The sequence below is a fragment of the Battus philenor genome, unplaced genomic scaffold (genome assembly GCF_028537555.1).
Source record: "Battus philenor isolate CCGP_79_NKW_IND1 unplaced genomic scaffold, ilBatPhil1.0.hap1 SCAF_20, whole genome shotgun sequence".
NCBI classification, from domain to species: Eukaryota; Metazoa; Arthropoda; class Insecta; order Lepidoptera; family Papilionidae; genus Battus; species Battus philenor.
This window is the reverse complement of record NW_027181683.1, coordinates 3,861,197-3,887,169: the sequence shown is the minus strand read 5'-3', so window position 1 is coordinate 3,887,169 and position 25,973 is coordinate 3,861,197. Positions and strand designations below refer to the sequence as shown.

General features: G+C 33.0%; 1 protein-coding gene across 1 annotated transcript in view; it reads right to left on the bottom strand.

Moving 5' to 3' along the window:
* Positions 1-56: 56 nt before the first annotated feature.
* The window catches only part of LOC137922758 (fasciclin-3-like), a 279,320-nt gene continuing 253,403 nt past the window's right edge, over positions 57-25,973 (bottom strand). Inside the window, exons 3-13 of the mRNA XM_068765816.1 lie at positions 22,884-22,980; positions 20,890-20,968; positions 20,202-20,325; positions 18,619-18,741; positions 17,573-17,764; positions 16,387-16,580; positions 15,682-15,823; positions 13,463-13,576; positions 5,265-5,307; positions 3,191-3,326; positions 57-899 (exon numbers count right to left, since the gene is read on the bottom strand). Coding sequence (XP_068621917.1) covers positions 756-899; positions 3,191-3,326; positions 5,265-5,307; positions 13,463-13,576; positions 15,682-15,823; positions 16,387-16,580; positions 17,573-17,764; positions 18,619-18,741; positions 20,202-20,325; positions 20,890-20,968; positions 22,884-22,980 — 1,388 coding nt within the window. The 3' untranslated portion in view covers positions 57-755. The remainder of the gene's footprint in view (positions 900-3,190; positions 3,327-5,264; positions 5,308-13,462; positions 13,577-15,681; positions 15,824-16,386; positions 16,581-17,572; positions 17,765-18,618; positions 18,742-20,201; positions 20,326-20,889; positions 20,969-22,883; positions 22,981-25,973) is intronic.

Here is a 25,973-nt window from a genome sequence, read left to right as displayed (position 1 = left end):
GATAGTCTTGATGTGTTGCAATTATAACAAATTACTTAGGTATTTTAAATTATGCACATAGTGTTATAGCGACAGTGTAAGAGTGAGTTAAAATTTTCCAATTGCTTTCGCCTCTCCTGTGTGTGATATTTTTTTAAGTAATTTTACTGTTCATTCATTATGCATGCAACTACAAGAAAGCACGAGTACATGATTACAGTGTGCGCAAATTTCTAGGTGCCAGATAAATTACTTACAATCTAAAATCTTACAGATTAATAAAGATATAATATCAATTCAAAAGCACACACAACTATGACTACGTAATATATAGGAATACATGAGATTACTTTTCGTTTAGCATAAGAGAGTTAATTTAGTAAACAATTAATTTTTATATTTAGATATAAAAATGTTTCCGTTATTAATAATTTTCTTACCGCCAAATTTTAAATTTTTAATTAAAATTTTTCATGTATATGTATAGATTCATACTACCAGTACTTACACATACAACTTAAATAAAAACAATACAATATAATTTAAAAATAAATATATACTTTCGGTGGAATTTAAATCATAAACTTTTCACTCGGAAATTTTATGCGATGTTCTAGAAATTTCTTTTTACGAGTTTGGAGTTTAAAAATGGAACTGAAAAATTACAATAAATCGTATTTAAGTGTTCTTTTACATAAGTTTATTTGTATGTGTTGCTTTTCTTAATGATTCGAGAGCATGGTTATATTAAAGGTGTGACTGTTGACGGCAGGACATTATTCTTTCGTTTCCTTCTGTTGATTTTGGTCGGAGTACACGATCTCCGCGTACTCGGTGGACGGCGGCGGCGGCTTCTCGGCGTTCTGCTCCCCGAGCTGAAGTTCAGCGTAAACTACGCCTTTCTTTTCTTCAGAAAGAATCTGCACAATAATGTTACTTTTAATGTGGAATTAAAAAAAATATATATTGTTGAAATCTTATAGCATTTAAATTAATTAATAATAAATAAATAATTAATCACTAGTTATTACAGAATATCAGAATCACCTACTAACTTTTTAATTAGGTTAAGATCTTAAGGTAAATAGATATATTGTTGATCTTAATTCTATTTTTAAAAATCATGTTTTAAACCCAGTGCACGTTATGGTTGTCTGTCATTCAAATTGCAATAAATCCTGTATATTCTATATTAATTACTTTGTATTTATATGTTTTATTTTTAAATTTGTTGTCCAGACCAGAAGACCAAATCCTAAGCTATGTATATATTTTCATATGTTTTTACACACGAATATGCTGGGTTGTAGTTTCAACCTATAGACGACCACTGCAAGGTACAGGCCTCTACCATAGATATCTAAGGCGGATATAGCATAAGCGCCACGATTGTCAGGCGGGTTGGCGATCATAGTGTGGTGTTTTGTTAGGCAGAGAACGTTGCGGCCATTCTTGTAGAAACTTATTTGTGAACAGTAGCAATCTTATATGTTATAATGAATGCACAAAGTGTGAATTATATAAGATCCTATCCTCCTGTACTGCAGGGCTACCAAAGTTTTTTCGTAAAATAGTCAGATTGATTCGACTTGTCTATAAAAGTAAGACGACATAGACTAATCTCTGCAAATATAGTCATTTGTGAAAATATAATCAAAGATAAAACGTAACAAAAATTATAAACCATCACCACATAAGCTGTGCTATATGTATACTACAAACTTAGTACACACACACACACTTTGGTGCCCAAAAAGTCAACTCGTCCAAACACAAGCACCAGTGGCGTAGCTATGGTATTTGGGGCCTGGGGCAGATTGGGGCTTGGTGCCCCCCCCCCCCTAAAGGGTCTAAATAATTTCAAAATTCAGAACAGAATGTAGTAAATATATATTTTTTGGGTTCAAAATAATAAATATATATAAAATAACATTAAATCTTAATAAAATTTATTGGGAAAATTTTAAAACGAAAATTTCTCGCTTTTTGGACTGCAAAGTCATTAATCACATTTTCAAAATCAATAGTGTCGACTAGTTCATGTTCTATTGACATTATTGCGAGATTATTTAATCTATTTATTATTAAATAATCTTGCAATATTGTAAGAATTTATTATTTTTTCATTTAGAGCCCTTTTAAGAAGGAACACTTTATGTGTTTTGCGAATGAAAGGCTTATTAAACACTGTGTCTAATATATTTTTGTAACCGTTTACTTTTTTTAATGTTCATATTATTTAACAACTTTTTTAGCACCAAATTGTTAAAATTCGATATTCTTTCTATGTTATTTACTTTAAATTATGATTTTCATTTTTCTTTTAACATTTCATTATTCATCATTCAAAAAAAAAATAAAAAAAATTATTTTCAACTTCGGTGCCCCCCCTGCTTGTGGTGCCTGGTGCGGCCGCCCCGCTCCCCACCCCCTAGCTACGCCACTGACAAGCACTAAGCCTTAGGAGGCCTGCGGGTGCTCCGTATTGTAGTGCAACCGAAAGTCAAATATTTCTATGCATGAGTAATGTTTCTCTGACGTTTTTCAAGTTCAGGGATTTTTTTTGGCTTTATGCGTTTACAGTATTAGCGTTTAGCTTATTTTTTTAAACTGACTATAATGCTACCGATACCGCAGTACAGCGCTATAGGTATGCGTGCGGCGAGAGGGGGTAGTATCGGATGCTCCGTTCTGTCTCTCCGCCGTCAACGCTCGCGATGTAGGCCTTCATAGTCTTTTACCCTTTGCACTCAAAGTTTTTTTCATTTATATTACCAGCAACTCTTAGCGATTTTAGTGAAAAATCGCATTAAAATAAAAGTTAGTTGCGTGTTATAATTTTTTAAATTGTATATATTATTATGATCTATAAGAAAGAAAAAATAAAATTATAAAATTTAAGATGTTGTTCTATTGTTACAAATTTAAAATCTTGCATTGCCCACATAGTGGAGCCCTAGAGTGCAGAAGGTATACTATGATACTTGAACCCACTTAGCTGCGCTTACCAAACAGGCGGTACAACGGTTTTGGTAGCGCTATAGCAAAAATATTTTGTGTCACGGATTAGCGTTGTTTGTCCTCTGGCATTAACATCTGGAGCCAGACATTGGGTCTGATATGGCATTTATTGATGCCTGAGAAAGTTGTACTTAGATGGGATGGGATATTATTTCTGGGTTAAGTTTCCTATGAAAGTTAGTATACAGACCTTGTCGTCAGTGTCAGCGCGGGGCTCCGTTGCCTGCACGCGGTCACGGGCGCGGGGCAGAGCGGCACGCATGCGGGCACCCAGGGCACCAAGGCGCGACCGCTCTCGGCCCCCCACCGCACTCTCCGTGTCGCTACTGACCAGTGCCTCGTGTTAATACATCACGCAATCACAGTGCTAATAACAAACTAAAGTGTAAACCAAAGCACCCTTACGATTGTTAGTACTACAACGATCATTATTATTTCAGCCGTAAGTCGTCCATACAGGCCTCATCATGCAGATTATTAATAAGAGCGGTTGGAAGCTTGCAAACAGCTTCTTCCACTTTCTTTCTCGTTTAGTCACTAATCTCTCATCCGTGTTTGCTGATAAATGCCCTTAGAATGGCATGATCCTGTCAAAAAAGTCACTATAATGACTGATATTGTGTTTCCCGTATCCATCGACTCCCTGCGACCTTTATTCGACTATCTACAAAATGGAGCGTGTATCCACACCGCGTTTACCGTTTTTTTTTTGTATAATTTGATCATATTGTTATTTACTAAGAATCATTCGTGGTGATCATTTATGTATGTTATGAGAAGAACGTCAGTGTCCAAGTTATTAAAAAGTAAAACTTTTGACGATCATGACAAGTTTATTAATCGGAACATAGGTCTGTCCAACGGACGTAGACGTTCTGTGCTACGTTTGCCGATCCGTACTACAAGTATACTGCCTACAAATTACGCATTCATACATGCAATTACAGATACATCATTTATTAAAATGTTTTGTGTTCATGGCGAAAAAGAATGTTCATTTTACCGCACAAAAATAAATTCTTTAATAATTTAGTCTTATTACACTAAATCACATAGAGATTGCAAAATAAATTTCATTATAATCTCATATCGGTAAACTGCACGTGAAGATGTGTCAAGAAGAACATTTGATTTATAATCTTTTTTTACGTCGTCTACAACCAACAATAATCTTATTTTTAAACGTGGCTGTTAGGAACTTACTTTTTCGCTACATTTAGTTATGAAGCGCAAATTTTAAAACGCTCAAACTGTGAGTAAAATAAATGAGACATTTACGTTTATTAACAGAAATAAAGTCTCATTACAACGATTTTCATTTCTGTCCCGTCTATTATTGATAGTGCAAAACACAGTGTTTGTAAGGTGGGTAATAAATAACCGTTTGTTAATAATTATGCTTGAAAGCTTATTTAAACGGCTTAATAGCGTTAAGCAAGCAAATAAAGTTACATATTCGCACTAGAGGCGTATTTAACTTAAAAAAAATTAACTTTTTTCTTAGCGCATAATAACGTAGAAATATAGAAATTTTAATTATTTTAGATGTTATTTTTAAGGATTAATATTTTTAGAATTATTTAGGTGTTTTGAGATTCATAAGCCCAAAATAAGTAATATGTAAGTTTTGAGGAACAATTTCACCTTCCTATTTGATCACAATAGTAAGTTTATATTTTCCGTATACATTTTAATACATAATAAAATTACTAAATATTTTTATTTTATATATATATGATACACCAATAGTGCAGCCTAATTAGCGATAGCTTTAAACATACGTTCTAGAAGTTTGCGCCATCCCTCTTTTTAAAAGCATATCCCCAGCCGGTATCCTTACAGAAAAAATAATTACATTTTCTTATTGTCAAATGATTTTAACACATAAAATGAAGAACAAGATATATTAATAAATGAAAATTATATCACTTTGTTAGTGTGTTATGGATACAAAATATTTCTTTAAACATCGAACACAAATAAATAATGTGTGTTGCTTAGATCCGGCATCGTTTGCTATGTACAGCCAGTAAAGAGAATGAATGAAAATTATTTTAAAACGATGAAGATCAAAGGTTTTTTTTTAAATTAAATATATTCTCTTTATTACTTTTTCCGATTTAAAGCTTTGCCTTGCTTTTTAAATACTATAAAATATTATCTAAAACCCACAGATTGATTGGAAGAAACCTTTAAGCATGATGGTGGTCTTTTTGTACATTTTAATAGTGCGAAAATAATTACGAAATAGCAGAGGTACTCACGATTCGCCGGAGCTTTTGGTGTGATCTCGGACTCCATTGCTGCCTGTAAATATAGTATTTATTTGCATCAGTTATAGTTTATCATTGAAAAATAAATTTGTTTATCGATGTTTTTTAACCTAACACACAGGTGTCAGGGATTTTTTGGTTATTCACTATTTTTTTGCTTGTGTAGAAAATTCAGTGAAGTTTTATTATTAAGAACTGCACTAGGTTTTAAAACAAAGTGCTAAAGTCGTTAATTAAAACCTTTTAAAAGTAACTACAGTGCTACCAAAACTGCTGTACCGCATCTTAAATATGTGAATAGCGAGACGGAGGGGAAAGGACGAAGGCACTTCCCTAAGGCGTAATAAAGCAGTTTCGCTAGCACTAAAAGTACGAAGGTTTCCTCTGAAGTTACACGCGTAACGTTATTCATTTGACCTAATTAAGAGGCTGCAATGTACTTTAGTTACTTAGTGGGATATTCCATGGAGTGACTGCTGCCAGGGTCCCTACCTCAAGAGGTACAGTCAGGTAATGTTGTCAGTCGATATGAAAGAAGGCTGCGAGTATTTTGGTTACTTAGTGGGTTATTCCATGGAGGACTGCAGCCAGGGACCTCAAGAGGTACAGTCAGGTAATGTTGTTAGTCGATACGAGTTAAGCAAAAAAGCCTGAGAGGTCAGAATCTAGGCTAGATCATTGATTTATTATTTAATGAATTGACTGTTTATTTGACAAAAGGATTATGGTAATTTTTTTAAATTGATGGTAGAGTGTTTATTTTTTATACCTTTGTATTTATTATGTTTTTTTTTACTTTTTTTAGTACACATGTGTCGTTAGTATGTGCATTTGTAGTATGTGTGTGCGTGTAATGTTTAGCTGTAGTTTGTAGGATAATTGTTATAGATATATAAGCTTTAAAGTGGTGATTGTGTAGATAATTTATCAGCAAAAGCCTTCACAGCATTTACATCTATAAACAATCACCTTGTGTATAGGGAGCAGTGGCAGTGTAATTTAAATACTATCTGTAGAAAGGATGCCTTTGGACACAGTATTCAATTTTTTTTTAATTAAATAAAGAATAGATATAAAGTATACAGATAAATAAAGTATTATTGGTATTTACAGATTTCGCGATCTTAAGGAAGCGGAGCGTGAAGGCGTTTATCCTAAACTAAATAAGTTTTCCCTCAAAAAGAAATCTAGATCTTCCAAGAGAAGATACATCATATACAATATTAACTAATTGGTTTCTTCCTTAACCTTTCGAGAGCTAAACGTTGCTAAAGTTAAGTTAAGGTGATGAATTCATGGTTGAACCAAGGTCCTAATAAAACTTTTTTAAATATAATTTTGTAAATTATTTTCTGATTGTTTGGTTTCAGAAACATCCGTCGCTTCTTCGCGCCAGTTCGTGTCGTGAACCATGCAAAGGATTAACAGGGTTACAAATTTTATCTCTCGGCTCTTTAATGACTGTATGAATAGTATTTTTTTATTCTTTTATTTATTTATTTTATGTATACACTTTTTATATAATATATAACGCGATCATAATGCCGAAGACATGTTCTATCAGTTAACCAGGGAGTTTAGGTAAACTAAACAAATATTATGAGGAAAAAAAAACAAAATGTATGTATGATATAAATATACTAACGATTATTACTAACGGTAATCGTATATTATCATCATCATATCAGCCGATCGGCGCCCACTACAAGGTTTAGGACTGCTCCAAAGATCGGCACTATGACCGGTTTTCGATGCCCGCATCTAGCTGCCTTCCCATCGTCGGTCAATAATAATGGTATAAAAAGATGTTATAATATATATAATTAAAATGTCATCGTCAGCTAGTCAAGCAACAGCTTTCGTACAACTTAAAACGCGCAACGATTCCCGATTTCATTTTTTTAAATAAAAACAAGTATGCAAAAAACCGGTTTAAGGATGTAGTCCTTTTCAATATTTTAATTTATTACGTCAGCAAAATACATTAAGTGAGCGGCAAAATTCCTCCCCGGCACACCTCGGTGACATTTACAAACGACGGCGCTCTATTCAACCGCGACTTCCGCTTTGGCGGGTGTAAAATGGAATCGCGGCAGAAAAGTCCTCGAACCCACTCACTCCGCCTTTGTGGGCGGGCGGGTCGCCGGCGAAGCTTATAAATAATGTTCTCGGTTCTCCAGTGTTTCTTTTTTAAATAATAAATGCTATTTTAATATTTCCACGGAAGAAAAATTGCATTAACTTTAAAAATAGTGATTCATAGTTTTCGCTCAGTTTGACCGCTTTTATTGACCTATTGAATAAAAAAAGATGTACATAATGACTATAGTTTAGGGAAGACCTTAAGAAAGAGTTCTTACTTCGAAAGTTATATCACCATCATCGTCATTTCACCCATATTATGTAGAAATAGGCTATATATATAATTTATAGGCTGGATATAGGCCTCCACATAGAACCTCATTTTCAATAAGACTAGTAGACTAGTAGGAAACGACCAGTATCTGGAGTCTTCCAATGTCCTTAACGAGGTCGTCTGTCAACCTTATGGATGGACATCCTACGCTGCGCTTGACGGTTCCTAATCTTTACTCCAGAACCCTAAAACCCCAGCAGCCATCAGTTTCGTGGCATTCGAAAGCGTGCGTCTTTATAATTTACTGTAATCTAATAATAGTGCATAAATTCAGATCTAAATGTGGATTGGAATGCTGTAACCTGTTAGAGCAATGGGAGAATCCAATCATAAGTTACATAATCATATAGTTAAAGCACAATTAAGTTAATGTCAAAGTTAGCTTAAATGATAGCCTTATCTACAAGCAAAACCAACTAGAAGACGTTCTTCTAGTTTGATAAAGTTCTTCGTCAAGTTCTTACGTACTTCGTCAAGTTTGATATTGCAAATAAAATCTTTTATTATTCCCGGTATATCATAGACAAGGTAGAAGCAACAAAAAAGTTCGTATCTGTTATCTGCTCATTAAATCGATAGCCCTTTTGTTTATGTTATGTGATTTGAGCCCTTGCACTAGGTCACGAAGCGTCTGTCTAAGCGATCTTAGAACTTGATGGCCTCCCGATTCGGTAGTACAGTAGAATGTAGCGGCTCGAGGCAACTGCAGAAATACTCGTGCTTTGGTAACTACACGAGGTTTGAGCTAATAGCCAACTGCGCCCGCGCACACCAGCTGACTTTGCACAAGTCACTTGAACCTCGTTGCAGTCCGTTAAAAAAAGAAATACTGTTGCATTAATTAATAAATATTCATAACGATTCCTTTAGAAAACCAGGGTTCCGTACGCTTAGTCAAGAATAAAAGACTCGAGATTATTTGTTATCGAGGATATAAATGAAACAAGACGGTATTTATTTAATAAATACGGTATATTCAATTATAATTCATCATTATCCATTTAACGTTGAGATTTATAGTTATAAACATTTATGCAAATTTCCCATTATTATATTTGGACTAATTATTTAATAAGATTGGCATTTATTTTTCGAACATTCCTATAAGATAATATTTGAGACGTTTATTCGTTATTTTAATATGAAATTGGCTAGTGAAGGTTTGCTTTTATAAGCTCATTTATATTAAAAACGAAACGAATTGTGAAAATAATTATGTGTGTGGAAAACATAGATATAATATGCAAAATAGAGCAGGAAAATATACGTCATAGAAAATGTTAACCATCTATATTTTATTATAGGAATATAAAATTGTAATTGAAAATTCTATACACAGAATTTTAAATAATCGTAATTTAATCGAATTATAAATTAATGGATAGGTTGAATCGATATAAATGAATCATATATAAATCGGATAAGCAGCTTATCTTAATGTTTAATTGTTAAAATTTGACAGTTCTTATAATTACTACAATGTATAAAATTAAAATTGAGCCTAATGTTCAAAGCTGTACTTTTTGGCAAAGTGCAAAATGGCAGTGATTTTAATGTAATTGACAGATACAAAAAATAATTACTCTACAGACTTACGAAGCTTAAACTAAACTGGTACAAAAAAATAATTCTTAAAATATAATGTATTTAATTACAAAATACTTAAAAAATCACAATGATGGTGACTTAACAAACTAAACAATTTAAATTATTGTTTTGACGTCTTTTGTACAGGAAAAGGAGATTGCTGAACACCATGCCGTCGTCCGTGTTTACACAAATGTAATTAATTCTTTTCTTATTAACAAGAATATTGTCACTTAAGGAAACTTAATTTATAATGTTGAAGCTTGATTCTATTACAATTTATATACAAAAAATAACTAAAAAGTTTAAAAATATGGTGGTACGAACACAATCCTAACCTAAAATTAAACATAATTATGTACGATTTCGTCACGTGGTTGACAGATAAAAAATGAACAAATATGGTCGGTATTGTAACATTTTGTAAAAATTCTATTGTGTAAAAACATACATAATCGCAAGCGGTACATCGCGAAACAATTATAAAATCCATAAAGTTGAAAAATTAGTGTAAAATTTATTTTTACTACACATTCTGTATTAAGTAGCAGCATAAATAACTACACTGGAGACATTATTAGGGGAACGACTGTCTAACCTTACATTTCACGTTGGGCTTCGTTGTAATATAATAGTAATATATTTTCTTAATTATTTTAACGAGATTCTTATTTTAAATTCAACTACGAATACATCAAAAACAGTATTTAGTCTAAAAGTGCAATCGAGTAAAAAGTCATACGTTTCTCTATTCGTGAAGTAAGACAAATTTAATAACAGTTTTTATGTAACCTTTATACTTGCTCCTATGTTATTATAGATATAAACACACTGTTTATTTATTTATGGCACAATGAACATTTTTGTAACACATATGTCATCTTTTATCAACATTACAAGAGGTTATATATCCTTATTTAAGTAGTGGGTGAACATGAACTTTGCAATAGATTCGTTGCAGCCTCAGGAGAAGTTTTATTTCACTTTAAGTACTATATTACACGCTTACAATGTGTTACAGAAACGTGCCGTTATTAGCAAGTACTTAGAGGTAACAAATATTAATAATGGTGAAGAATTACGCATGGCTTCCCCCTCGATTGTTGCGTAAACATTCTAAATGGTGACAACATGAGAAAAAGACAAATATTTATGTATACATATAATATATTATCGCACATTTATTTCGAAAAGCGGCAGTAGATGCAAACAGTTCATAGTGTAGCTATTACAGCATATTGTAAAATTTTAAAAATTGAAAATCGCATAAACGATTTCTCGTCAGCAGTTACTAACAGGAATAAGTAACAATATATCGAAAATTATCTGGCAATAGAAACCAATATATGCAAATCCGAAATGTACTCGCTATATTAATCGTTCAAAACTGTCCCTCGGAGCTTAAAAACTTATTTAAAACGCGTTAAAGTGGATCGACGTAACGTCGTTGGTTCGAAAGTTTCAACGCGTCCGAGCGACAGTTTCAACTTACGATTTAGACGGCAGTGTCTGGTTTCTTCTCGGGGTGCTTCGTGTCCCCATTGCTGATGTACTCGCCGTGGTCGTGCGAGGGGTTCTCGGAGCCTTTGACGTCGTCGTGAGGAGGCAGAGGCGCCTCGGAATCGGCCCCATCGGGGATGTCGGTGCGGTGCGACCGCCCTGCCACACACCAATACGTTAAGCGATCAAGGACACCCATGTGACGCCCCAAGTCATAAGCATTATGCTTAGTGTTAGCTGCTATTTTATTAACAGTGAAATTTACAGTGGGGAGCGAGGGTCGTGTGGGAGAAGCTGTTGGTGGTGACGTGTGCGCGTTAATGTATTTGTTGCCTACGTGACAGAAGAGAGCGGGTTACGTTGCCCGAGATCATGACTATTTATACATAACCGCTATAGGCGTTTAGGTGACTTTATCTTCCTTGTCGGGGATGCTTTTAATTTTTAGATAAAAAAGTTTTAAACTGATTTTTTATATAAAATGAATTCGATAAGATTGTTGATATCTGTTTCTTATAATTATTATTATTTCTTTTATTTTTAAAAGATTGAGGCCTTTCAACCATCATAGAACATAAGATCATAATACATTATAATTATATTATTTAAATGACTTTAATGATTGCCGTGATCACAACCATTATATTTCGCAGTAAGAAACTCATTAGGTCATAGATATACGCTTTTGTTGGCCTATTTTTTGTATATATAACTAAAAACTATTAGGACATATAATTTGCCGATGACGGTAGAATTTTATTTGTTATTTGTTATTAATTTTTTGTATTTTTTTTCAACATTTAACTATTGTTCTTGTATTGAAACAAATGACTGCGAAAACATTTTTTTTGTTAAAAATGTTCATTGCATATATGTATACAATATTTTTCCAAAATTGGGGCGAACCCATTAACCAAATGCGTTAAAAGGGTCGGCAATTAAAGGCAGCTTCAAGTTTCAGACTGATCTTAGATTGAACAAAAGAATTAACGAAAATAGCATCCGACGGGTACTCAACGGTTACAATTAGGTTTATTTTCCTCTATAATATCTACAGATGAGTTAAAATTTACTTCAGTTTTAAGTACTATTTTAATATGATTTTAAATTTTATTATTATTTTTATTTTACTTTACATTGTGTGGCACTACCATGCATTATACCATAGTTAAAACCATTAATACACACCAAAATATAAATTCACTAGACTAGCAACTAAATGTTATACACAATTCTCACTTACACCTACATAATAATATGGCCTTCACCGTGAATGTTAAAACTACGAAAGTGTATCTAATAAAATATTTAGAAAAACAAAACCAAAAAAATAGTATTTATAATAGTCTAACACTACACCTTTAACCAAAATAAAATCGATGAGACTTACATAACATATATTAAATAAAGTTAAATCATGCATATCATAATGCAACCATGCTTTATAATAAGAACAAGAAATAAAAAATATAGAGTAACCATCCACCATTAAGTGCGCTTAATGGGTTATATAAATCATGCACAGTCATTAAATAAAAAAATCGATTCTGTATAGGGTCCTGATCGCTTAATATATTGTTATGCAGCAAAAATCACAGTTTTAACCTCACAACAACAATTGTATCCAACTTAAATATGTCTACTACACAATAGAAGCACAGGGTCAATTTTGCAAAAAAAACACTGCCAAATTACACTTCTTATTCTCTAAATCTACGAACAGCCAAACAATTCTACTGGATCCATATCAACGCAAACGGATTTATAATCTACGCAATAAATGGGTTCGAATAAAATTATAAAAAAACAAATTCATTGTCATTGAATTATAATTTAGGCGCGAAAAAAGGTTTTAGCTTGGAAACTAACCGTATTTGTGAAATGAAATATTAAATTCAACACCAACACGTCTTATTTTAAAAGACCAAGTCGGTCAAAAATAATAATCAAAATTTTATCTTTATATATATTTTATTAAAATATATTTTGGTTTGTTATTTATTTATTAATAATTATATATTTATTAATAACCTCAAAAGTGTAAACGTCACAATTTTAAAAACATCTGAAGAACGCAATCACAAATACGGTCAGTTGTAATTGTTTATAAATTTCATCAATAATTTGTAAGCAGAAATATGATTCGCCCACTCCATGTATTTGTATGTTGTATTCTAGGCAAGCTGTAAAACGTGATGTTTTGATGTGATTAAATAATATCTGTGTTTACCTATCGACCAACTGCCCCAGAGCCTGTTGGATATCCGTACATATTAGTCCGTTGTATTTTTACGTAGTAATAGCATTAGAGGGCATGCCTAAGTACTCGAAATTGGTAACCAAGCGTCAATGGAAGCATACTCAAATCACAAAATGCATCATTGGGGTAGGTAAGCTATTGACTAACTGACGTACCAACAAGTTCCTAAAATATATATATATAGAGACCTTAAAAATCAAAGTCTAAAAACTGAGGTAATTTTTTATAGTCAATAGCTTAAACAGGACAGTGCGGTCTCTAAAAAAATTATTTTGAAACCGCGCCGTTTTAGGTTTCCGTTAGTTGTGATCAAACGAACAATAAATAGTCATAAGTTGAAAGAATTCAAATTCAGTTTTTTTTTCATTAATTAAATAAATGCATATCTGTCATTACACAGAAAACAATAGCTTCAAAATAACTGACCTGCGAAGCACCACCTGTCGGTGGCTTTGGCGAAGACAATGAGGAAAATGGCGATCAATAGGACCAGGACTCCAATCACGATGCCCACAATAGCCCCAGTCTCCAACTCCACACCTAGATTCAAAATAAAAAAGATTACACTATATTCACCGCACAAAATATACCACTTACTTAACCACACTTTTGTGAGCAAATAAAATGATGATAGATGATTGTACAGAGCGTCAAAAATTATAGATGTAAGAAAACGCGTTCACACTTGACTATTTTACACAACATTAACCAAAACTTCTTCATTATCTTATTGATTATTTCTATTCAGTTTCTGGTTTTATTACATAAATAATAAAAAAATAATTATTCCAATTTTATAATTTGTATTGTCTGCATTAATTTTTGTTTTGTCTTGATCAAATTCAGTGTAAAAAAGTCGTAGGATAAACATGCACAATCAACTTAAATATAAGAGAAACGCATCCGCACCGTGTAAATGAAAGTGGACTCATTTTGCCCTCATGTAAACACATCCTAATCTCACTATTACTATTCATTTATTAAATTGATGAAAACCATGTTACGCTAGTTAAAAATTATCACAAAATGAAATCGTCTTTGTGTCGAAAATGAGAAATACGCATTGTAAAGATTTTTTTAATCAAGGAAGAAGTTTAAACACATAGAAATAAAATGTATTGGAAAAGAAATTAAAATCCTCCATTTAAAGAGATTTGGTAATTTTTTTAAGTCCCTCCTGTGTGGAAAATATTTAAATGAGGATAAATTGTAAATCGATAGGAAAAAGATTTGTTCAACACAACTTTTTAATCTAATTCTTCTTTTAAGAATGGGATACGGTATAAAAATATTCATATTATTAATTTATTCATGAAAATTATTCTTACCTCATGCTTTCAAAGTTTTTACGTTATTTTTTCTTATACCAGATACAAAAATACGAAAGAAAATTAACTTTTTTGTTTGTATATAATTATTGAGAAGTTAGTGTTGGTACTCAAAAATAAGCAAATATTATGAAACGTGCCAAAATCAGTTCAGTAGACATCATGCCGTCGTTACATGTTTGAGTACTAATTAAAGTAAAAAACATTTCCAGTCTTATTTTCATCGACAACAATTCGAAGTCTTATCACAAAAATATTAAAAAAATATCTGTAAATACATATACTAGGGGTGGCCAAGCTCTTTGATAGTGCGTGCCATTTTTCGAAATTTAAATTTTTTTGCGAGCGAAATTAAATACGCGTTTAAAAAAAGCAAAAGAATGTTTTTTTTTACAAAAATTATTAAATGTAATTATTTAAACAAAAGTACAAAATATATATTTAAGTTATATATGCACACGTATGACAGCACTTCTAATAATTCCTAATATGCCGGTTAATTATGATCGGTGTTTGGATTTCGCTTATTTTATGATAGAATAATAATTATTATTATTTAAATCAGTAATTTGCTTACATTTCCGAAGAGCTGACGTAGGTAATATAAACTTAAACATTAAAATAATTCGGTAATCAATCGGAGCCAGAAATAATCGTTCAAAGGGCCGCATGTGGCCCGCAAGCCGCAGTTTGGCCACCTCTGACATATACTAATAAACAGTACCAAGCAACTGACAAAGGAGTTTTAGATAAGACACATATTTTGTATGCTTAAACATATTAGACATGATATAAATAGCAACTAAACACGACTATATAGTATACAGATGCAAAACAGATTTACGTTCAGATTACATGCGGTAGTTAATAGTATTTATTTTAAGAACAAATTAAAAACAAAACAAATAGATATAATTATAACATGCAAAAACGAAACCTAGTCGACATAACACAGTAAATGTACGCTATATATCTAAAAGGGGCAAGTAGTCTACGAAACTAATTATTTACTAGGGATCTCCGATAAATTTAATAAATAATAAAAATGGAGAACATACTCATTCATCGAAAACTACCATACTTAATGTAATTTCTTACCATATATATCGATTATCAAAAACGAAGATTTTGCTTTACGAGCTGTGGAAATATAACAGTGGTTTTATACATGTGTAAAAGTGCATTTTGAAAATAAAATAAATATATTATTTGTTTATTTATATAAAATTTTCGAACTTTTTTCATGTAAATTAAAGGCTAATTTTAAATGTGTCTAGTACACATTTGATATAATCGAAAAAAAAAATCTCAACTCACCGGCGGGTTCGTCCATAGTGCTGAGACGGACTGAGAAATCTTCTCGACCCAGGTCGTTAGTGACGGTCAGGTAGTAAGTGCGATCTACGTCCTCCTTGGCCACCCTCGCGAGCACCAGCGTCACATTGAAATACCCACCGCCCTGAGGAGTGATAACTATCTTTAAAAACATCCTTAAGAAATACGAGAGAGTTAGAAAGAGTTACGAAAGAGTTATATACCACACCATCAGATAATCAGTCAAAGTAACTCAGAAAACAAATTACGAAAATCTAATCCACATATACATATATGAATGTCATTTTCAAGCCTTCTCTATCAAAATGTATAGTAATTATAATCACTCTGTTAAAATTGATTTCTCTGAGATATGTTATCATAATTAATTTTTCTATTGGAATACGGATAGGATAACAGTAAATAGTTTTAATAATATGTAATTATAAGAATTTTGAAAACGCTTTTTTATTATGTTATCATTACATTATTTATTATTTTTGAAACCATTGAGTCTTGGATTGGTTGCAGAATGCAATACTTTTAAAGCTTTAACATTTATATGGCACCAATTATACTAAAAAAGACTTTTATAGCTTCATCAAGTTAAAAATCTTTTTTAGGAAGTAAATTGAAAAAAACAACGAAGAGAAATTATTTCCGCATGATTAGTGAATATCAATTTTTGTAATGATTCAGTGGCCTTACCAAATGCACGGGCTCGAGGGCCTCAATGGACGCGTCGTCGTTCTTCTGTGGCGCAGACAACTTCAAGTCTCCGATGGTCCACTCGGCATGAGGGCGCGGGTTCGCTCGCACTGTTACGTTGAGACGTCCCTCTGCAGATATCTTAAGCCCGAAGATCGTGATGCTGGGGCTGTCGTCCAGACGTTTCGGAGGGTCTTAACAAAAATAACACATTTAGGTAATTAATATTTACAGACATTTTACTACTTAATTTAAATAAAATGTATTGCTAAATATGTTCCTTAGTATGCACGAGAACGGCTACATCAATTCCGTTAATACTTTTTTTCATAAGTATAAAAACTTCTATTGGAGTGAATAAATTGTAATAATTGTGGATGAAAACAATAAGAAAAACACTTCTCCCATATACGCCACAAAGTAAATTAAAAACAAAATCTTGGTTTTAAAACATGTCAAGCCAATTTAAAAAAAAATGCGATTTTTTCTTTTAATGTGTCTTTGATTAATGACATTATTACTAAAGATATGGTTTATAAGAAAAGAATCTTATTTTTTGGTAGGTAATCATTGTATTAACAAAGTAATCTTGAAATAAATCAGTAACTTATTATGTTTATCCGTATGAAGTACATCAATACAGTTAGCTTATTGATAGATATTGGTGATTTTTTACTTTAAAAAAAAACCGGTGAAAGTGGCATGCATCCAGCTTCTTCCAATGACTCTAAGAAGGTCGTCTGTCTACCTTGTTATTGGACGACCAACGCTGCACTTGCTTGTTCACTACTATTCTCGCTATATAATAGCGATATACTAAAGCATCCATAAATCGGCCTAGCCATGTTCACAGACGACACTGCCCTGTTCTACTCAGAAAAGTACAAGGGCCGCATCTCGATTCGACTCCAAGCCGCAGCCATGCCAAGGCGAATGGTTCTGAAATTGGAGTATCAAATTCAACCCGGACAAGTGCGTAGCCATACATTTCCATTGTGTTTCTACATAAAAATAAAGCTCCGTCGGAAGTCATTGACGAGTTTGATGAATTTATAACATTCTTACAAGGCTAACTAACAATAGGTTCAACATTTCTGAATAAATGCCGCTCCATAGTCTGAACTCTATAATAATAATAAATCGGTTTTCACAAAGATATAGACAATACGGTTATGTAACCACTCACAGTGTACGAGCAGTTGCCTGCTGGCTTCCTTAGGCTTATCAAGGCTCTCGTGCTCCGCTCGGCAGACGAGTCGCTTGCCGCTGTCGTCCGCCGTCAGCACGCGGCTCACGTTCTGCCGAATGGTCTGCAGGTCACTGCCAGGTTCCGAGGTCACTACCGGCTGGTGGGTTCCCGCGAGCAACTGTTCCTCATCTATAAACACGGAGACTATTAGTTCTATGTTGATTTAACCAAATTTAAATTCTATTCCATAGCCATAATTATGCTAGCTTCTATGTAAACGGTAAAAATTAAATATTATATGTTAAATTCATTATAGCCAAAAACATATATAAACAAAAAAGAAAAGTAAAGTAAATTATTAACGAAGTATCTTTGTTTGTATAAAAGATCAAGGTTTAAGGAAATAAGTTATGTTCTGTGATAAATATTATACACTCGATCTCCATATTGTTACAAATAGCGCCATCTATTGAGTTTTCAAGCTTCGTACTTTCATAGTTCTGTACTTGTACTTATTGTAACCGTGTTAAAGTTATAATTATAAAATAATACATACTTCATCTTACAAGAAGTCTAATTTATTAAAACCAATTAAAACTTCTATGTGTAACCGGAAAAATAATCTATTCAGTCTTATACTGGCGGAACTATTTATGGTTATTATAATATGATTATATGAAAGTACTATGAGTAAGGTTTTTCAACATCTGGTTGTTTTTTCACTTGCATCAGTCGAAAAGGTTATTTTATGATATATAGAGGACATTCTATCATATATGTGTGTTAATTGTACGTTCTCCATAATCTATAAAATAAAATTAATCAATATCTTAGATTTGTGGAAAAATTAATATAAGCGATCATATTTTCCTTTTTACTTTTTAATGTTTAATATTTACTTTATTTTCAATTCTTGTATCTGCTGTTATTTTTTGTGTTACTTATTTTATCTAGTTTGTATATGTGACGGTGCTCTGCTTCTTTACTTCATAAATATGTTAAAACGACACTCATATAATAATAAAAAAGAAAAAATGTTTTACCCAAAAACCAGGTGATTTTGGCGGCCGGTCGTCCATTGGGAACCATGCACTGCGCCACGAAAATGTCACCTTCCTTGAACGACGGCTGCGGAGGCGCGATGAGTTGCGGATCGCCTGGGGCCCCTGGAAATAACGTCACACGTTAGACTTATTTCTTCGGACCATTCAATAATAAACTAGTAAGTATTAACAGTTTCTGGTTAGTAGAAGTTTTTTTTTGTAATGGAAAGTTACTAGTTGCATCAGTAATGATTATTAATACTCTATTTATATATACACATACACACACACACACACACGCACACACATATATATATAATATATATATATATATATATATATATATATATATATATATAATGATTATTAATACTATATATATAATTACACAGACTTTCCACGAGATTGGAAGGATACGAAACACTTATGTTGCACGGGCAAAAGCTCTATGAAGTAATCAGGCGCAAGGACCCCGATAGGCGACTTTGGCTTGGGCATTTAATCCACGTTCAGCATTTTCTATCAATTAAAGGACGTCCAAGAAGGATGAACCTCAACTGTCGCTGTTCGGCTGGATTGGTTGCATTATTACTTACACTACAGAAAGCGATAGGTTTGGAAGAACGCTTGTACTGCCTGTCATGTACAAGGCGGTATTTCATACTTCAGATACTATATGTACCACATTGTTTACACCAATATTTCTATATTTTTTCGCATGTCAAGAAAAAAATGCCAGTATACCAATGAATGTTAAAATGGTAACCAAATCAAACACCCATGTATAATTTTGTCCTTTAACTAACAGGTAACGAGGGTTCACAATGTGTCCTAATCAGAAAAAACCCTAGACCAACTCAATGAGGTTTGTTTTCGTAATCATCCTATTTTTAAAAAAAAAATCAGAATGAAATTAGAAAGAGATCGTAGATACGGGCCAGGTGCAGCGCTTAGAACGGTTCGTTTATGAAAATTTACTGACACTAGCCTTCATTAGAAACTTTCTCCGTATATTAACTTTTTAATGACCGCTGTAATGAAGGTGAGAATTTCTTTCATCGCTTTATTTTGAAAACAAAGTTTCTTTGTAAATTAATGTTACAAGTCTTACCAACTTTAGTTACTAACTTTGTCCGTCTTTATTTCCTATTATTTATTTATTAAATTTAACATCGGCTATAAATGCTGATCGGGTACTAAAGATTAATTTGATTTGTGTTCTGACTTAGGTTTGTTGATGAAAAACATCGTTGGAACAAGAACATCTTGTAGAACCAAAAATTCAAAAGACTGAAGGCTAACAATTTTTTTACGAAGTTTATATGTCTGTAATATTAATAAACTGTTTGGTTACATTTCGTGTACGATACTAAAAATGTACACGATACTTTTTATTTCATTACCTTCTAATACAACCTTTTTTGTTGTTTCGCCTGCGGGTCCGAGGTCTGAAGTTTAGACCCTTAATGCTTCTTCTACTTTTAAACTGCCACTTCAATTACCCCTTACTCAATTATTCGTTTACGTATTTTATTATTCTAGTTATTTATGTATATATCCGTAAAAGAGGTAGTTGTACTTACTTGCAACCAAGAGCTGCATGGTGCCAGTTACTTCAATGCTACCGGACTTCGGTGGCAGGACGCAGGATATGTTCCCGTTCCACTCCTCCTTGATGTGCTTGATGTGGGCACCACATTCTCCGACCTGAAGCAAACCTCTTTGTTGACTAAATGACTTTGTTGAATAAAATGTTTGGTAAAATGTGATAAAACAGGTCTTTAAACAAATTTTAAGTTTGCTACACCTGAGAACTCTCCGACAATATTTCGAATAGGGATAGGAATGTCACTAAAATTTTTTGATTAAAGAATAATTCGTAACAACAGATTTTGTCCCTATTCCCTTCATAAAAAAACATAGTAGTTTATCACAAAACAAGGAAAAATGAATTCTATTTTTCCTTCTTTCCTTTTCTCAGCTACTACTTTTATTTAAATTATTCTGTGCCTACCCTCAGCGTGTAAATAACGCGCTATAGAGATTTTGTTATCTTAGGATAATGTATTTATATAATCTACACTTATCTAAATAGTGTCCGTAAGCACTTGTAAATTTAGATTTCAATTGTCAATTTAGTATCTGATGCTGAACAGGCGTTACAGAATTTTGTGGTTTATTTTCTAAAACATTACGTTTAAACATATAGTTATTACCAAGAAAAAAATATTAATTTCATGACCAGTGGAGACAATGAAAATAGTTTCTGACCTCTAATCCTTGACCGGCATAGACCACGTCACCCTGGTTGTTCGGTATCAATCGGTAGGAGGTCGGACCCACAGTTATTCTGGAACATTGAGAACATAAATTAATTGTAATCGTGTATGTATTCTTTACAAGTGATGCGTGTTGATTGTAGTCGGATGTGATGAAAGAAATAAATAAACGAATTTTAGCACTATCGCACACTATACTATTGTAGATAAGTTCTACAAGATTGGTAGATTTATATTTTGTTAGTGTAGTATAAAACTGTTAACGATAATATTATTATTCTTTTCTCTTCGATTGAATGTTGAATTAATAGAATCTAAGAATTTTAAAAATTTGTAACATGCTGTAATGGAATGTAGCATTAATATCTCCAAATTCCGAATCTCACGGTCCTATTCCGATCTAGAGAGTCAGAAAGAAGCGAATCTTGGCATGATCATTATAGGTTTACAAAAAATGGAAAGAATTAGTACTAACGGAAAAAACTGGAAAGAATAAGTACTGACGGAAGAAACTCTAGCAAAGATTCTATCATTCACCATGTCAGCCGAGAGCACTGCAAGGGTCCCAAAATGGCTAGTTTAGTGCTCTCCGCATCCAGCAGTTTCCCGTGACCTTGACGAAACCGAAGATATAGTCAGTCCACCTAATAGAGGTCTGTCCATAGTTCGTTTTTCGGCTTTTGTTCGCGACACTAAAACTTTTCGTACCCAACGACTGTCAGTTGCACGAGCAATTCGCCTCGCCCTTCACAATTTCAGACGAACAATTCTTTGAGTTACTTTGGTGACCTTTGTTCTCTTGCGTTTCTATCATTAATTACGAAAAACCTGGTATCTGACGAGAAAGCGAGCATTATTCAATAATCTCGCAAGGATGGTGTGATTTAGCTGCGATGTTTTTTAATTACATTCCAAACAATTTTCGGAAAAGTTAAGGACGAAAAGTAAAGTACCCTTTGCATCTTTTTGTCAGAAATTAGATAAATAGTAAATATATTCATTAGAAGAAAATACGATTTACATGTTTAATAATAATGAACGCCGAAACCTTTGATCTATGATTGCCCGCAAAATAATTTGTGTTAATATGGGGGTTATGTTAAGACTTCAAAGTAATCTGACAGTCAACTACAAAGCTCGACGACAAGTTTAACATCGTAGTTACGCATAGTTCAGTTAACTCCTACAGCGGTGAATTAACTAAGACGTTAAACTTCCTACGAACAGCTTGGTTAAGTTTCTGTTGCGTGTCTGGCCTTGTAATTTTGTTGTAATTCGACGTCACGAGGAAACCTTTATTTATATGCGGATGAAAATTCGCAGTAAGTGCAAAAAAAAAACATGTAATGTTCCTAATTCGAAAATAACCTTTTTTAAGATATTTTGGGTAACGTAAGTAAGGTCTAAAAAGCCCTTTCGCTATTCATCGCGTCTTTTATTGTATTTATTCAAATGTTCCACGAAACGAAATCAAATTAGATTAATAATATTTCTCAAAATAGAGTCTTCTAATGTTTATATTAGTAGGAATGAAACGAGATAAATCTGTCAATTATATTTAATTGGTATTTATTTTTGATTTTAGCGTGCATCTCCCATCTCCATCTACCTCTATCTCAGTGGAGAGAACAGGAGGTTATGAGGGACTTCTATCCACGGCATCCTCGGAGCCGGTTCTTTACTCTTTTGAGGGGATTTCAGAACTCTTTTCTAAAAGCTCTATATTACCTCCTAATGCTGTAAAAAAAGCTATGTTCACGCCATCCCTGGTACTTGCAATCCTATTAAGATGGTTCTAGGAAGGTTCTAGAAAAAGTCGATCCATAGTCCGACTCACAGTCACTATAACTATTTCATGGTTCAGGACCTAAACAGAACCCGTGCTTTTGTGCTGACGGCAGCCATGTTTAATCTATGTTCATTGATGATTTTAGCTATCATTTTTCAATTCGTCTTTGTTTATTACATAGTCAAGTGCGTACTTACCGACAGGAGTCGATGCGATACGGTACTTTACAGAGTACTGTAAGCTCGTCACCCACACGCCGGACCGCTTTCAACGGAGTGATCTCCACATTTTGAGCTGAAACAATACAATTATATGTTTTATATATTTTTCATATCAATTCGTATTAGACCCGAGAGTAATTTGCAGTCAATGTATCCTATCTCTTTGTTCTTCACAGAGGAGTAATCCAATAGAAACTGTACAAAGTCAGGTCAAGGAACAAATACATATAATAAACACCGTAGTGACCCAAGTGGCATATTTCATTGAGAAATTTAAGAAAAATGTATAAGGTTTAGTAATATAATACTACAGTAGGAAATTGTAATTCCAGGAACATAATTAATACTTATGCGCTTGGGTCTAAATGTGATTTATAAAAATATTTTTTCTCTGTTTATTAAATCGAAAAAAAAAACACTTTTTAAATTACAAGATTGTTTAGAGAATGTCGTTTTGGTGACAGCCCCTGGGCACCCAGGTTACCAGATCTTGCTGCCTTAAACTTATATTTGTAGAGGTATCTGAAGGGTAAAGTCTACGAAATGCGACCATCATACAACAAGCCACTGACAATCTCAGTACTTAAAGAAAATATTGTTCACTAAATTAGTGCTATCCCACGATCTCTTCTCCAGTGACTGAAATACCGAAGCAAGATTTCAAGAGTGTTCCCGATATGACAGTCAACATTAGGATGACATAATTTAAGAAATAAAATACGCACAATGCTTCTTTTTAATTTCTATAGAAATAAATGTTTAATTATAGTAGTTAATTTTCTATTTGAATTTGAAATTCGAATTCTGCCAACGGACATTTTGTACCGATACCTTCTCTTTACATATTCAATCGTAGTTCACTGTTGTAACTATACATATAATAAATATTAATATAGGTTCAAACGTCTCAGTGAAGCATATACGGCCTCGAATGTATTGAATTCCTCAGGCGCTTTGTACTAGATACATCCAGTTCAATCCGCTTTTGGCTACCAGCCGACCGAATAATCCTGAATGCCTCTATGGCATTTTTATGTCAAAAACTATAAATCGGTTTCTAACTATCATATTTGAAATACGAGGTAATAAGAAGAATGCAATTATTATTTCAGTGTTTAAAATCTCGATGACATGTTTAATATGTGTGTGACAACAATTAGATGATCATAGCAAGTTAGAACGCCGTATTCACATTGACCAGTTGAAGTAATCACTTCAAAACGTACGAACACTTCTGGAAACGTGTCCTGGCAAGTAACAACGATACGTCACCATTTTTAACGAAAATACATTCATTTATTCATATTAATATTCATTTAGAATCTTGTATAATTATCACTTGTATACGTTATAAGAAACTGGAATGAGATTGTGCTCCCTCATAAAGCTACGAGGGGTGCCAAACTTGCTCTGATCTGCGAATAACCTACAACAAACTCAGACGGAGTTACTTTTTGGTCACTAACACTACTGTAATCAACCAAACACATTTTACAATAATGTTATTTTATTGCATACAATACAATACTGTGTATCGAATCAAAAGTATTCAAAATTACACTTATAATAAATACGCACACATATTTTTAAATTAGGAATTTATATAATAGTTCATTAGTTGTTCAGAATAGAATAGAGTCTGTGTACGTGTGTGTCTGTGACTTCGTCCTTTGAGGATGTGTGCAAGCAGACCTTCACCATGAACCGCGAAAAAGTCGTGGCGCAATTGTGATCCACAGGCTTTTTGTGTTGAGTTATGATATTCTAATCAGGTAGAAATATTACCTTTGCAAATATTCCAAAAATTCCACGAATATTTTTCTATAAAAATCAAATCTTTGACACGCAATATCGTAGGTCGAATAAAAAACAAGAGAATCGTTGTATAATGAACTGTCATGCTGTGATAGCTGGGTTCAATCAGTCGCCGGTGAAAAAGGAGAAAACTCGTGCTCGTATATCATTTGCTCGTGCTAGGGTACGCCGGCAAAATATCGGCATTTTTATTTTCCTTTTTTAGAGAACAGAGCGACAGACGTTAATGAAATAAATATTGATTAAAACATGCTTTTAATTATTAATCAATGCTTATTACTTAATTAGAAGCCTAAGACATGGTTACGGTATTATATGGTATGGTTAGAAACAGGATAAAAGGTTTAAAAGGTTGCATGTATAGCTCATTTGTCAGCAGAAATCTTTTTAAAGCCCTTACAATTATTTCCAACCACCATGTTTCATCACTCTGAAATATGTTATATATTTTATTTATTGTACTTCGATAGGCCAATAAATATCTGACAGCCTCGCTTCCAAAAAAGACACGTCTTGAGTTCCTTAACTCTTAAATGCATAATGATGTACAACTGCAACATACCGCTTAAACGTAAAATAAGTACTACACTTAGGAGTAGGTGTTGCATATCTGCAACATAAGTTTGTTTAAAAAGTAAGTATAAAAAATATTATATAGATATTTTTTCTATTTTTCCTTGCATTTTAGTGTACTTATCTGCAAGATAAATATTTTTTTAAAAGTACAAATAAAAGTCATGCATTTAAGGGTTAAGTTGTGTAAGAGAATCGCTGTACAAATAATAAACAAGAATAAAAGTTAAAATTTCAAAACACTGAAAATAAATTGAAAATTAATGTAAGCAATAATAATATGTACATAAATTAAATACTGTTAAATATAATAAAAATCAAAATTGTAAAAACTAAGTAATGAGGATGAAAGGCATCGGAAAAGAGAGAAAATGAAATGAAAGAGTAAGGCAGATGAAATGTGGAAAGAATGAAAGATCTTAAGATGCGTGGAAGAAAAATTCGAAAATAAAATTATTAAGTGAAAAAATTATTAAAAGAAATGAAAGTTCCTAGCCCAAAAATAAGTTAGGGGTACGAAAGGCCCCCAAAAGCGGGGCAAAAAAAATTCTGACAGTACAAAGTTTGCAGGGGATAGTTAGTAAACAATAATTAATTTAATGGAATCAGGCGTTACCTCGCGGAAGTCCATCCTAAGTAAGAAAAGGACTAATATTTAGCCACTTCCCCACATGCAGT